The sequence below is a fragment of the Macaca mulatta genome, chromosome 6, assembly GCF_049350105.2.
Source record: "Macaca mulatta isolate MMU2019108-1 chromosome 6, T2T-MMU8v2.0, whole genome shotgun sequence".
Classification (NCBI taxonomy): Eukaryota; Metazoa; Chordata; class Mammalia; order Primates; family Cercopithecidae; genus Macaca; species Macaca mulatta.
In genome coordinates this window covers 63287189-63302694 of record NC_133411.1, presented here as the reverse complement: position 1 = coordinate 63302694, position 15506 = coordinate 63287189, and the positions used below count along the sequence as shown (strand labels likewise).

Below are 15506 nucleotides of genomic sequence, written 5' to 3'. Positions count from 1 at the left end.
CTTCCCTAGTTTGAAGCAGGATGGCTACTTAACCAAATTCTAGTAGCGTAAGATTTATTGTGTGTATCACATAGAGACCCTGGAAGTTAGATTCCTTTCCTAAGAGAGAGGCTGTATAATGTGGTGAAAAGAACAGAAACTTTTTGTTAAAGTTTTGGTTTCTCTGCTTACCAACTGTGTAATACTGATTATCTGCCTTAGTAGTGCTGTGCACTTGAGTGAGTTACTTAGTGTCTCTGAGTTTGATGAAATTTAACCCAGAGATACAATTAGTGCCTTATTTTTTATTTTTATTTTTTTAGTAATTTGCTGTATTTGTGTCTTCTTTTATATTCTTAAGCTAAAGTAGGACTGACCATTTCATCATCCTGTTTAAAAAAAGGCATTTGGTTTTGTTGATAGTCTTTTCCTTTATTTTTCATTTCTTTAATTTCTGTTCTATATTGCCCTTAGTTTCTTGAACCTTTAAAAATAAGATTTTTGTTTTGTTTTGTTTTCCTTTTTTTTTTTTGAGGTCTTGCTCTGTTGCCTATACTGGAGTGCAGTGGCATGATCTCAGTTCACTGCAAGCTCTGCCTCCCGAGTTCAAGCGATTCTCCTGCCTCAGTCTCCCAAGTAGCTGTGGTTACAGGCGTGTACCACCACGCCTGGCTAATTTAAGTAGAGGTGGGGTTTCACCATGTTGACCAGGCTGGTCTCAAACTCCTGACCTCAAGTGATCTGCCCGCCGTAGTCTCCCAAAGTGCTGGGATTACAGGTGTGAGCCACTGTGCCTGACTCCGCCTCCTGGGTTCAAGTGATTCTCCTGCCTCAGCTTCCAGAGTAGCTGGGAGTACAGGCACACGCCATCATGCCTGGCTAATTTTTGTAATTTTAGTAGAGATGGGGCTGTGTTGGCCAGGCTGGTCTTGAACTCCTAACCTCAAGTGATCCGGCCACCTCAGCCTCCCAAAGTGCTGGGATTACAGGCATGAGCCACTGCACCCAGCCAGTTTTATTAATTTCTAATGTAGGAATTTAAGGGTTTACAATTTTCATGTGTGGTATTTTAGCTGCCTCCTTTAAGTTTTGACTTGTAGTATTTTCCTTGTTCACTTTTAACTATTTTGTCATTTACCTTTTAACTTTTCTTGACCTGTGACTCATTGGCTTTTAAGTTTTCAAACATAGATATTTTGGGGAGACCTTCCGTTACAGAATTGTTAAGATTAGAGATAATATGTATGCAAATATCAGGCAAATAATAGATACTCAATAAATGTTTTCATTTTTCCTTAAAGAAATAAACTTCTGGCCGGGCGCGGTGGCTCAAGCCTGTAATCCCAGCACTTTGGGAGGCCGAGGCGGGCGGATCACGAGGTCAGGAGATCGAGACCATCCTGGCTAACACGGTGAAACCCTGTCTCTACTAAAAATACAAGAAAATTAGCCGGGCGTGGTGGCAGGCATCTGTAGTCCCAGCTACTCGGGAAGCTGAGGCAGGAGAATGGCGTGAACCCAGGGGGCGGAGCTTGCAGTGAGCCGAGATCGCGCCAGTGCACTCCAGCCTGGGGCACAGAGCAAGACTCCGTCTCAAAAAAAAAAAAAAAAAAAAGAAATAAACTTCTGCTATTTGTTTATTTTTTTGTGTGTAGTGTAGAGATGGGAGTCTCCCTATGTTGTTCAGGCTGGTCTCGAACTCCGGGCCTCAAGTGATCCTCCTGCCTTGACCTTCCAAAGTGTTGGGATTACAGGGCTTGAGCCACTGCTACTGGCCTAACGTCTGCTTTTGAAATGAGAATGGGAAATATACAATTGCCAGTAAGTGTAAATAATACTAAAAATGACTTTAGTTCTGCATTATAGCCAATTGAGTAGATGAAGTATAGAGAATATAGGGGGATGATAAGAAGAGGGTAAAATTGGGAGGAGGGAAGGGAGAGAAGGAAATTTAGCCCTCTAAATTCTTTCTCTAGAATTTAGAGAGGATGGCTCATGCCTGTAATTCTAGCACTTTGGGAGGCTAAGATGGATGCATCACTTGAGACCAGGAGTTTGAGACCAGCCTGGGCAACATGGCAAAATCCTGTCTCTACATAAAGTACAAAAATTAGCCGGCCATGGTGATGTGCACCTATAGTTCAAGCTATTCAGAAGGCTGTGGTGGGAGGACTGGATTACCTGAGCTTCAGAGGTTGAGGCTGTGGTGAGCTGTGTTGGTATCACTGCACTCAAGCCTGGGTGACAGAGTGAGACACTCTCAAAAAAAAAAAAAAAAAAAGGGAAAATGTGGAAATATCAAGTTAATTCTAGTCTTCTTTGAAGTCATATTCTGCTGAACAGTTTAGTCTGTGGCCTTCAACATACTAGTTATTTTAAATTATATTTCTTACACTTTAGTAAAAGAAGTGTGCTTAGATGACCTTTAGGGGGTGTGTGTGTGTGTTTGTGTGTATGTGTATGCAGGTGCATGTTGCCCTGCATGGCAAAAAAAATTTTGTTTTTGGGGAAAGGGTCCATAGTTTCATTAAAATCTTTCTTTTTTTTTTCTTTTTGAGACAGAGTCTTGCTATGTCTCCCAGGCTGGAGTGGAGTGGCACAGTCTTGGCTCACTGCAGCCTCCATCTCCTGTGTTCAAGCGATTCTCCTCCTGCCTCAGCATCCTGAGTAGCTGGGACAACAGGCGTGCACCACCATGCCCGGCTAATTTTTTTTTTTTTTTTTTTTTTTTAATACACAGTCACTCTGTCACCCAGGCTGGAGTGCAGCAGGGCAATGTTGGCTCACTGCAACCTCTGCCTCCTGGGTTCAAACAATTCTCTGCCTCAGCCTACCGAGTCGCTGAGATTACAGGCATCCGCCACCAGCTCGGCTAATTCTCATATTTTTAGTAGAGATGGGGTTTCATCATCTTGGCCAGGCTGGTCTTAAACCCCTGACCTTGTGATCTACCCACCTTGGCCTCCCAAAGTACTGGGATTATAGGTGTGAACCACCATGCCTGGCCTAATTTTTGTATTTTTAATACAAAATTGCCTGACCTCAGGCAATCCGCCCGCCTCTCAAAGTGCTGAGATTAAAGGTGTGAAACACCGCACCCGTTCCACTCTGCCTCGTGGGTTCAAGCGATTCTCCTGCCTCAGCCTCCTGAGTAGCTGGGACTACAGGTGCGTGCCACCATGCCTGGCTAATTTTTGTGTTTTTAGTAGAGACGGGGTTTCACCATGTTGGCCAGGATAATCTCGATCTCTTGACCTCGTGATCTGCCCACCTCGGCCTCCCTAAGTGCTGAGATTACAGGTGTGAACCACTACACCCAGCCTGGACATTTCTTTTATCACAGAAAATTTTATTGGCTAGCACTGCCCTAAATAAAATTATATATTTTCTTTCCTTTTTCTCCCATCAGACTAAAGCTACTTTATATTAATATGTAATTAACTTTGGTATTTCAAAGTAAAAAACTTGAAAGGCTTACTAGAGTAATATTCTTTTGTTTTTTACATAATTAAAAAGACATTGTCACTCTTTTATAATGATCTGCCTGAGTGCCGTTATTTTATAAGCTTTTTCAAGAAGTGGTGACTAAATCAAAGCACTGTTATGGCTTGTATTCATCCCCTTCTACTGAACTCTCGAGTCTCAAGGTTATTTCTCCTCTCTCTGTAAGCATGTCTGGAAGGGCCCAAAATGTTATAACAAAATTTCCAATTTAAAAAGTTAGCGACGGGGCACGGTGGCTCACGCCTGTAATCCCAGCACTTTGGGAGGCTGAGGTGGGTGGACCACCTGAGGTCAGGAGTTCCAGACCAGCCTGGCCAATATGGAGAAACTCTGTCTCTACTAAAAATACAAAATTAGCCAGGTGTGGTATAGTGCATGCTTGTAATCCCAGCTCCTCAGGAGGCTGAGGCAGGAGAATTGCTTGAACTCAGGAGGTGGAGGTTGCAGTGAGCCAAGATCATGCCATTGCACTCCAGCCTAAGCAACAAAAGCAAAACTCTGTCCCCCCCCCCCGCCCCCCCCAAAAAAGAAAAAGTTATCTTTGTTTCATACATTTTTAAGGACATCGTCATAGATCTCTAAAGTTGCAAGAGATGGAAAATCCCCAAAAGTAATTATTTTGCTGTAGGGCTGCTGCTTTGAGAACCTATCAATTAGGCATAAAGGCTAAAGGTTAGTTTTTACTGCTTTGTGCTTTTTCGTTCGTTTGTTTGTTTTTTTTGAGATGAAGTCTTGCTCTTGTTGTCCAGGCTGGAGTGCAGTGGCGTGATCTCAGCTCACTGCAACCTCCGCCTCCTGGGTTCAAGCGATGCTCCTGTCTCAGCCTCCTGAGTAGCTGGGATTATAGGCGCCTGCCTCTGTGCCCAGCTAATTTTTGTATTTTTAGTAGAGACCGGGTTTTGCCATGTTGGCCAGGCTGGTCTCAAACTCCTGACCTTGTGATCCGCCCACCTTGGCCTCCCAACGTGCTGGGATTACAGGGGTGAGCCACCATGCCCGGCTGGCCTGCTTTGTGTTTTAACAGAGTAAGAAAGTAGACTTTTCCTTTGCTCTAGTTTCAATCTTACTATAGGTAGGACTTTTTCAGATAAATTGTGTGATTAATTTCAGGAAAAGGATAGTATGGATGATTTCACGTAAGTTATAGGCATAATTTCAGGAAACAAAAAATGTTTTTATTGTGATAAACATCCCAAACACTTGCTAAACATCTTTAGAATCTACCTCTTTTTCCTGTTCACCTTGTTATTTCTTTGTTTCAGGCCCTTAACATCTCTCATATACACTAGTATTTCTTGCCTCTGGCCTTGCCCTCTCTTCTGTCTTCACAGTGTTTTTTTCTTTACACAGCTCTTTTTACAGCCCCCTCAATTAGAATACAGATTGGATTGTGTGTCTCCCTGTTACCCATAGAATAAAAATTCAAATGTAATGATTTTGGCCTTTTGTTTTATTATAAAGTATTCAAACATGGAAGTATATACAGTAGAAAATATGTTTTCTGCCTGATTTGATTTGTATTAGTACCATCTCTGGTATGTAACCCCCCTGTTAAATTTGACTGAAAAAAAAATACCATCTCTGAAGGTAACTACTTATAAGTTAGTTATATGTTTTTCCAGACTTCCCAATGTTTATATATAAACATAAATAATTTAGGCCGGGGGTAGTGGCTCACGCCTGTAATCCCAGCACTTTGGGAGGCCGACGTGGGTGGATCACGAGGTCAGGAGATCAAGGCCATCCTGGCTAACACAGTGAAACCCTGTCTGTACTAAAAATACAAAGAATTAGCCGGGCTTAGTGGCGGGCACCTGTAGTCCCAGCTACTCAGGAGGCTGAGGCAGGAGAAAGGCATGAACCTGGGAGGTGGAGCTTGCAGTGAGCCGAGATTGCACTACTGCACTCCAGCCTGGGTGACAGAGCGAGACTCCATCTCAAAAAAAAAAAGAAATAAAAAATAAAAAAATAATTTTAGAGAAATCAAATTATACCATATATAATGTTTTTACTTATTTTGCCTGGTTTTATGATCTATACTCATTGATTTTTTTTGTTTTTAATTTTTTAATTTTTCCATATTTTATGGTAGGATAGCTGAAATATAAATATATTCTTACATCTCTTATATCTGAGATATAAATATATATGTGATATATAAATATATTCTACCAGATTTTATGGTAGGATATCTGAAATATAAATACTCTTATGATAGGATATCTGATATATAAATGTATTCCCAGATTTTATGTTAGGATATCTGAAATATAAATATAAATATATTCCTATAAGAATATATTTGTATTTCAGGTATATATGAAAGTACCTTAGCATGGTGGTGACTTATAATAGGTGCTCAGTCAATGTTTGTTTCCATTCTTCTTGGACATATATGAGAAAGGCCATGTAAGATTATTAACTTATTTATTTATTTATTTGTTATTTATTTATTTATTTTGAGTAGTGAAACTCTACTCATAGTCTGAGGACTCATGGAGTTGTTCACATCCATGAACAACCATGTTATGAATCTTTTAGTTATAAAGCAAACCTTTCTCTTGAGCATGTTTGTGTTTTCTCATTTAGGTTTATAAATTGCTCTGAGACTAGCAGGATTACTGTTTAAGTAAGAGTCTTGTGAGGTAGGCTGCCCGATTATTTTAGGTGCTTCCAGTAAGAGCAAATATTTTTTACTGGTGAATAAGAGACCACATTATAATTTGTCTTTTTTACTGAGGGTGCATAGTATATTGTATACTGTAAACTTGTATAGTATGTGAAAACTTTTTAAATAGGAATTCGAACAAAGTCACAGATGTCTAACTCGTTTACTAACTCTGAGGATATGGAGGATGGATATGGACATAGGAAGTTCGACATGTGTATCATGGAGTGGGATATGTAGGTATGTAATCTGTGATACAATTTCAGATCTGAGAGTTTCTAGTGGTTCTAGAGAAGAGAATAGGATGGATCTGGAGCTGTTGTTAATTATTTGTAAAGTCCTACTTTGAAGTCTGATTGCTTTTTACTCTTCAGTGTCTCCTTTGGAAATCTTATTCTTCTACTTTCCTGCAGGGAATTTGTGGACCCCTGTTTTGGGTGGATCAGTAAAGAGGATGCCACTGGGGCCTCAACTTCTTTTCTCTTTGAGGAAAGAGTGAGGGGTGCTGCTGAGAGAAGTGCTTCTACAGTAGCCATATTTGAAGCTTTGCTTGGAGGTAGTGCTGGAGTGTACACAAATTGCCTTCAAGATTCCAGTAGTTTGTGATTTACAGATTTGTTTGAGCAGTTAACATGGGTATATTCAGTTTGTTTGTCTTTGTTAGCAGTTTGTGTTCCCAATGGAAAACAGCTTAAGAAAGAGTTGCTAGAGTATAGAATTGTAAGTGCTTCCCTAGCGTGTTCTTGGACTTCAGATTGTTCACCTTTTTTCTGAAGTCCAAGTTTTTGGACTTCAGATTGTCTCTTCTTGGTTTGTTTGAATTTGAGCCCTTCGGTGTGACAAATCACATACAGCTTTTCAGGATCTGACTTTATGGTTACATAAGATTATTGTTTATATGTTTCAGAAGCTTTACTCACTTATTTATTCATTCATTCCATAAATATTCCTTGAAATGCTTACTCTAAGCAAGATTATGCAGGGCATGTTATTGGGTGGTAATTAGGGAAAGGGAAAAATGGAAATTATATTTTGCAGATTCAACAAAGGCTGAAGAGGGGTGTGTGTGTGTGTGTGTGTGTGTTTTAGATACACACACATCAATATGTACACAGAGACACGATCCACAATTCTGTAGGAGTAACTTCCTAAACATCTTTAGAATCTACCTCTTTTTCCTGTTCCCCTTGTTATTTCTTTGTGTCAGACCCTTAACATCTCTCATATACACTAGTATTTCTTGCCTCCGGCCTTGCCCTCTCTTCTGTCTTGACACTGTTTTTTTCCTTTACACAACTCTTTTCACAGCCCCTCCATTAGGGCACATATTGGAATTGTGTCTCCTTGTTACCCACAGAATAAAACCCAATATTCTTAATATGTAGTTTTAATATAGACTCTGTAAATAACCGCTTTATTAATCTCTCTTGAGTTACTCACTTTTAGGTTTCAGCTCCCTACTGAGGCCCCAACTGGTTTTACCTTCTCTTCCCTCCTGGTTCTGCTTATCTTCCATTGCCCTTGTGGACCTGCTTTCTGTCATTGCCTTCCCTGCCCTCAGTCTCAAGAGCCTGAGACTGGCTTCTAGATGGGTTTGGACAATGGATAGCACTGGCAGGAGGAGAGTAGAGTTGCTGTGTTTATTTGCCTGGCTTCCTCCTACAAGATTGTGTCATGTTGGCTCTCCCAGAGGCCATGGCTCATATCATAGGGCCCTCTTTGTCCTTTCAAGTCTGTAGATGATAGCAGCTTCAGGAGACTGCACTGTCTTTTGACTGTGCCCACATTTTTCACACCTTGTACATAGTCCCTTTCTTAAACTCTCCTTAAATTACCCAGTTTGAGGGTGCTATCTGTTTCCTGCTGGGATCCTGATGGCTGTGTTGCCCAAACCTAAATGTCAGTCATGCTTGCAGTTACAGCTATGCTATTTTCCGGTAGTACTGATTTCCCTTTTTCATTAAAAGTTCTGTGGTGGGTGGGTATGCTGGTTCATATGTGTAATCCCAGCACTTTGGGAGGCCGAGGCAGGAGGATTGCTTGAGTCCAGGAGTTTGAGCCAGCCTGGGAAACATAGTGAGACTCTGTCCCTACCAAAAAAAAAAAAAAAAAAAAAAAAAAAAAAAAAAAATTAGCCAGGAATGGTGGCACATGACTGTAGTCACAGCTGCTTGGGAGGCTGAGGTGAGAGGATTGCCTGAGCCCAAGAGTTCAAGGTTACAGTGAACTATGATCATGCCAGTGGACCCCACCCTAGGTGACAGAGTAAGACCCAGTCTCTTAAAAAAAAATTATTTGAGGTCTTTTTCGTTTTTCCCCTCTTTTAGTCTTTTTTCCTTTCTTCTTTCCTGGCATTGCAGCTGCCGTATTATGGCAATGGAAATGTTCGAATGAATAACTAGGGGATGGACATCTGAGTTTCCCTGTTGTGTGGCATAATATTCATTTAAATGTCTGAAATGAGATCTTTAGAGAAACTTGGGGAAGGGAGTGGGTACAGGAGTCAGTATAGTCACTTTAATAACTTGATTTTTATTTCATTCTTTTCAAAATAAATTTAGTACTTCTTTACCTTCTATATATTAGGGATTAACATTGATGTACTTTAGTCTTTCTCTTTGTAAAATACATTTTAGATTTATTCCATTGGAATATTTTGCAACAGCACATATTTGAGGAAGTATATATGATATATATTTAATAAAATGGAAGAGATTTCAACTATCACTGAACTAAGGAGAATATGGGAACATCTGTTTGCATCTATCCAGGTATTCATGTGTCTGTTTTCCTTGACATATCATAGAAGTAGTGCACTAAGAGCAGACATACATGCCTAACAGTTGTGTTTAGCAAGATCAAAATATGTATGTGGTACTGTCACCCATGGCCCTGATAAGAAACAGATGGCATACTCAAGCTGGATAATTTGAAGAGGATTAAATGAAGCAAGTATTCACAAATAGGTGGGCAGAGTTTAGAAAATCAACAAGAGATATTGTAGTATCCTGGGCTAGCAACAGAGAGGATGGGAATATTGCCCCTTAGACCTGAAGCACAAAGAGAAGAAGTGCTACCCCAAAAAGAGAGCTGTGTGGAGAAGGCTGCCTGATAGCAGCTGTGGTCCCAGGTAGAGGATGAGCCACCATGCCCGGCGGTTATTATAGAATTTAAAAGTGACTCCTCTTAAGGAAATTTTAATTAAGAGAAAAATATCCTAGACCTATGATTAGGGTCAAAACAGTATCTATGTTCTTTAGATATTAAGGAGAAAGTGTATCTGTCCTAAGAAAGTGTTTATAAGGAGAAGAATCTTCCTAGAACACTAACTTTAACACAGAACTCTCAGCACTACTCTAAAAAATTAACATTAAAAATAATCTCGGTCGGGTATGGTGGCTCATGTCTGTAATCCCAGCAGTTTGGGAGGCCGAGACAGGTAGATCACTTGAGGGCAGGAGTTCAAGATGAGCCTGGTCAACATGGTGAAAACCCATCTTTACTGAAACTACAAAAATTAGCCGGGCTTGGTTGCATGTGCCTGTGGTCCCAGCTAATCAGGAGGCTGAAGTTGGAGAATCAGTTGAAACTGGGAGGCGGAGGTTGCAGTGAGCCAAGGTCGCACCTCTGCACTATCCAGCCTGGGCCACAGAGCAAGACTCTGTCTCAAAACAAAAACAAAAACAAAACAAAACAAAACAAAAAAACCATCTCAGTAGCAGATAAAGACTATTCCATTGTTTTTTGGAATAGAGGTATCTGTTTACTCTCGAGGGATGGACATGCCTCTCTGTGTGTGTGTGTAATACATATGAACAGTAGGGGACATAATTTTGACATATTTAACTTGAAGAAAGGGATGCTTAGACAATAACAACCCAATATTGAACAACGCTCCACACTAAGTTTCTTTATGAAGATACCATTGTTGTATTAGTGGAGACGATATAATATAGTCTCAGTAAAGACCTCAGTCTTTACTCAGTTCTTATGCTCCTTGATGTCTTAGCATTTGACATATTAGATTTACCATGTACTAGATACTCTGAGCTTTGGTTTTTGTATCACAACATTGTCCTACTTCTCTATTGTTCATTCATTCTTTTGTTTAAAGAATGGCCAGATATGCTGCTGAACAAGACAGACACAGCCCTTGCCCGTTGGAGCCTGTTAGCATCCTGTCTTTCTCTCCACCTATAGCCTCTTTTCATGTTTTCTCTGTGGATATTCGTCCTTAGCTGATTGCTTTGTCTCTTTCAGTCTTGATTTGCCTTCTGTAAGAACTGTTTTATTCTCCTAGTTTAAGTTGCAACTTCTAATGCCAACAACTTATACATCTTTCTCTACTTCTGATCTTTACCCTGAATTTTATTCACTTAGCCATTTAATACAATTTTTTTTTTTGTTTTTGAGACAGAGTTTTGCTCTTGTTGCCCAGGCTGGAGTGCAATGATGCCATCTTGGCTCACCACAACCTCTGCCTCCCGGGTTCAAGCGATTCTCCTGCCTCAGCCTCCCGAGTAGCTGGGATTTTGGGCGCCTGCCACCACTCCTGGCTAATTTTTTATTTTGTATGTTTTTTAGTAGAGACGGGGTTTTGCCATATTGGCCAAGCTAGTCTTGAACTCCTGACCTTGTGATCCACCCACCTTTGCCTCCCAAAGTGCTGGGATTACAGGTGTGAGCCACCGCGCCTGGCCAATAAATATTTGTTCAGATCTGTGTGCCTGGTACAAAGGATACGAAAATGATAAAGATAGCCTTTGACCTCTGAGTTGCTGACACACACATAAAAAGTTAAAGTACAGTGTGTTAGACATATGTACATGGTGCCATGGGACAGATAAGAAGGGAGTACCTGGCTTGGACTTCAAGGAGAAATGAGAGAGCAACTATCCCCAGTAGAAGGCTGAGCATTTCAAATCCCTATGAAACCTAGGGTTTTGAAAACAGTATGTTTCGGCAACAGCAAGTGGTTCTTTGTGATTGGAGCCTTAAGGGGACAGTGGAGGATGGGGCTGAGCATTTAGGGAGGCATCAGATGGCCCCAAAGGCAGTATTCTCAATACTAAACTAACATTCTTCCACCATAAATGAGCTTCCCCTGGCAACTTCTCATTTCTATCAATGGAAGTTTCATTTTTCATATGTCCAAACCCTGAAGTGCCATCTCCAGGTCTGTCTCAGCATTTGTGATCAGTCCACAAGTTTTGTATCATTTCTGTGTTCAAAACATTCTTCTGTGCATCCTATTCTGTTTCCACTATCTACTCACTACTTATCACCTAATTAGTAGATTATTTCAAAACTGTAAATACTTGTGTTTCTTCTTGCTCTCTCTCTCTCTCTTTTTTTTTTCCTGGAAGTTAATTTCTAAACTTCCTCATTTTACCATGTTGCTGACCCTGAGCAAAAGAGGACAGTGATATTTTATTTCCTACAAACTTATGTCATTTCAAGTGTTTTAAACCCATAATCCTTTTTCTTTCTTTGGAGTTGGGAGTCTTGCTCTGTCACCCATGTTGGAATACAGTGGCATAATCATGGCTCAATGTAGCCTCAAATTGTTGGGCTCAAGTGATTCTTCCACCTCAGCTTCCCAAATATCTGGGACTATTGGTGTGTACCACTATGCTCAGCTAGTTTTTTTTTTTTTTTTTTGAGATGGAGTCTCACTCTGTCGCCCAGGCTGGAGTACAGTGGCGCGATCTCAGCTCACTGCAACCTCCGCCTCTCAGGTTCAAGTGATTCTCCTGCCTCAGCCTTCCAAGTAACTGGGACTACAGGTGCATTCTACCACGCCCAGCTAAGTTTTTGTATTTTTAGTATAGACAGGGTTTCATCGTATTAGCCAAGATGGTCTTGATTGCCTGACCTTGTGATCCACCTGCCTCGGCTTCCCAAAGTGCTGGGATTACAAGCATGAGCCACCTCACCCGGCCTCCCAGCTAATTTTTAAAAAATACTTTTTAGAGACAAAGTCTTGCTGTATTGCCCAGAATGGTCTTGAACTTCTGGCCTCAAGTGATCCTCTCGCCTCAGCCTCCTGAATCACTGGGATTACAGGTGTTAGTCACCGTGCCTGACTCCTATAATCTTTTTTTTTTTTTTTTTTTGAGATGGAGTCTCGCTGTGTTGCCCGGGCTGGAGTGCAGTGGCCGGATCTCAGCTCACTGCAAGCTCCGCCTCCTGGGTTTTTACGCCATTCTCCTGCCTCAGCCTCCCAAGTAGCTGGGACTACAGGCGCCCGCCACCTCGCCCAGCTAGTTTTTTGTATTTTTAGTAGAGACGGGGTATCACAGTGTTAGCCAGGGTGGTCTCGATCTCCTGACCTCGTGATCCGCCCGTCTCGGCCTCTCAAAGTGCTGGGATTACAGGCTTGAGCCACCGCGCCCGGCCTAATCTTTTAATAAACACAGAAATCTCAAGCACTGTTATTCCCATGAAAAACCATAGAATTGCAGAATTCAGAGATAATCTGTAGCAAATAATACATTGTTCCATTAACTTTCATTTTTTTTTTCCTCCTCCTCCATTTTTTTTTTGAGACAGGGTATTGTCCTGTTACCCAGGCTGGGGTGCAGTGGTGTGAACGTGGCTTACTGAAGCCTTTACCTCTCGGGCTCAAGATATCCTCCTCCCTCACCCTCCTGAGTAACTGGGACTACAGGCACATGCCACCATGCCCAGCCAATTAAAAAATTTCTTTTTTAGAGATGAGGTCTCAATATGTTGCCCAGACTAGTCTTGAACTCCTGAACTCAAGGGGTCCTTCTGCCTCAACCTTTCAACATGTTGGGTTTATAGGTGTGACCCACTGTACTCAGCCTACTTTGAGTTCTTATCGTGAACATGGCATGTATTATACTAAGTGAGGTTTTTAAAGGACAGGTTCTCCTTCTCCCAATCATATCTTCCTTGCTGCAATTCTAACCTGTTAACCTAGCCAGATCACTTGTCTCCATGGGAGGCCATATATTCCCTAACTCTAGAAAGAGATAGCTTGTGTTGGAACCTTGGTTCCACCACTTTCTAGTTTCAGCAATGTTCCTCATTTCTCTAAGCTTCAACAATGTTATATGAAAAAAGCAAGTAGTGATAATACCTACTTCACAGAGGTGAGGTAAGGATTGAGTTAATCTATGTGGCCTAATTCCCAGCATGTGCAAGCGTGCAATACATGTTGGCTACAAAATGTATGTACCTTGAAAACTTCTTGCTCATTCCCTTTGTGCTCTTGTTGCAATTCTCATGCTTCCCTGCCTTCCTCTACCACTAAATGGTCTCCCCGTGCTCCTCCCTATTGCCTGTGTTTTACCTGTCATTTCAAGTTCAACTCAGTTGCCTCTTCTTTAATAGTGTTTTCTAACTCCTCCAGTTTATGTTGAGCTCTGAATTCCTATAGGTCCTTCTATGCCATTTTAGTAATTATATTCGTATTTTTATGGCATATTTCTGCCTTTTATGGTATTTCTTCTTAACTTTACATGTAATAAAAGAGTTGTGGAATTACTGTCTCAATCAAGATACAGAACAGTTTCATCATTTTCCCCAAAAAATCTGCCTTGGGATTTCCTTTTAAACAATTTACTGGGTATACATTCTTTTTCTGCATATACAATTTAGGTTCTTGAATTTAGTATTTGTTTTATACAAATTTGTCTTCCCTAAGTATGGCTTAGTATTGCGCATACAGTGAGTGAGTAGATGCTTGAATGTTTGAATTGTATAAAACAAAGCCTAAAAGCATGGTAAATTTGAACATCTTTTTTTTTGTTTGTTTTTTTGAGACGGAGTCTAGCTCTGTCGCCCAGGCTGGAGTGCAGTGGCCGGATCTCGGCTCACTGCAAACTCCGCCTCCCAGATTTACACCATTCTTCTGCCTCAGCCTCCCGAGTAGCTGGGACTACAGGTGCCCGCCACCTCGCCCGGCTAGTTTTTTGTATTTTTTAGTAGAGACGGGGTTTCACCGTGTTAGCCAGGATGGTCTCCGATCTCCTGACCTCGTGATCCGCCCATCTCGGCCTCCCAAGTGCTGGGATTACAGGCTTGAGCCACCACGCACGGCCTTGAACATCTTAAGAAGCCACTAATTTAAGTTATTTAACTTTGATCTTTCAGGGTCATTTTATTTAGGTGCAAAATTTCAACTGAAAATTATTTCGGTATAACTTGTTAAAAGTGGTTTTGGAGCCTTGCCAGGGCTAATAAAACCAGGTGTGTGTTTGTCTTTGGAAAACAAAAGGCTTTTTCTTTCTATTTTTATTACTGAATATATACTTATGGTTCCTATCATTTTCTTTCTCTCTCTCTTTCTTTTTTTTTTTTTTTTTCTTGAGATGGAGTCTTGCTCTGTCGACCAGGCTGCAGTGCAGTGGTGCAATCTCGACTCACTGTGACCTCTGCTCCCTGGGTTCAAGTGATTCTCCTGCTTCAGTCTGCCCAGTAGCTGGGACTACAGGCGTGCACCACCACGCCTGGCTAATTTTTGTGTTTTTAGTAGAAACGGGGCTTCACCATATTGGCCAGGCTCGTCTTGAACTCTTCATCTCAAGTGATCTGCCAGCCTTGGCCTCCCAAAGTGCTGGGATTACAGGCATGAGCCACCGTACTTGGCTTGGTTTCTATTGTTTTCTAACCCTATTAGTTTAAATTCTAATGTAGAAAAAAATTTAAAAATTCTAATATGAAGCAAAGTTCTACGTGTTTCTTCTCCTGGATGATATTTGGCTGTTATGATATTAATTACTGAATTTATTTATGGAATTTTGCCTTTTTTCTTAAACACAGTTCAATATAAAGCAATTCAATTAAAAACGAATTAACTACAGAATGCAAAATGGAAAACCTTCCTGTTTTCTCAGCTTTATTTTTCCATGGGCCAATTTTGCTCTCCTTGTATAAGTCTTTTTTATTGGTTATTTCTAAAATTGGAGGTCAATGCAAGTAATAGTATTTATACTTGGAAAAAGGTGGGGCTGATATGGACAAGCAAATGATGCTGCATGATTTTCTTAATCTTTGCCCTTGGGTATAATGGAGATCCATCTCCAGAGAGGGTAAAATATGGCTAGAATTTGCATCCCATTCAGTAGACTTTACTTCCTAATGAAGTGAATTGAATTTAATCATGTGTGTCTTTTTTTCCCTTCCCCAACAGCTTCCATGCCTATGGCTGTTCTAAAATTGGGCCAAATATATCCATTTCAGAGAGGCTTTTTCTGTAAAGACAACAGCATCAACTATCCGTACCATGACAGTACCGTCACATCCACTGTCCTCATCCTAGTAGGGGTTGGCTTGCCCATTTCCTCTGTAAGTAAATTAATAAGTAGGTAGTGATGGGTTTGTTGTG

The 15506-nt window shown here is 41.0% G+C and overlaps 1 protein-coding gene across 4 annotated transcripts in view; it reads left to right on the top strand.

The window, feature by feature from the left end:
• The window catches only part of PLPP1 (phospholipid phosphatase 1), a 105175-nt gene that overhangs the window by 26950 nt on the left and 62719 nt on the right, over positions 1-15506 (top strand). For 2 of the 4 annotated variants that reach the window (XM_015140079.3, XM_078004741.1), the window contains exon 2: positions 15312-15466. The exons of 1 other annotated variant lie outside the window; for it this stretch is intronic. In XM_015140079.3, the coding sequence (XP_014995565.1) occupies positions 15312-15466 (155 nt within the window). Of the gene's footprint in view, positions 1-8879; positions 8923-15311; positions 15467-15506 lie in introns of those variants that run through there. One more of the 4 variants, XM_028849441.2, reaches the window with a different exon arrangement.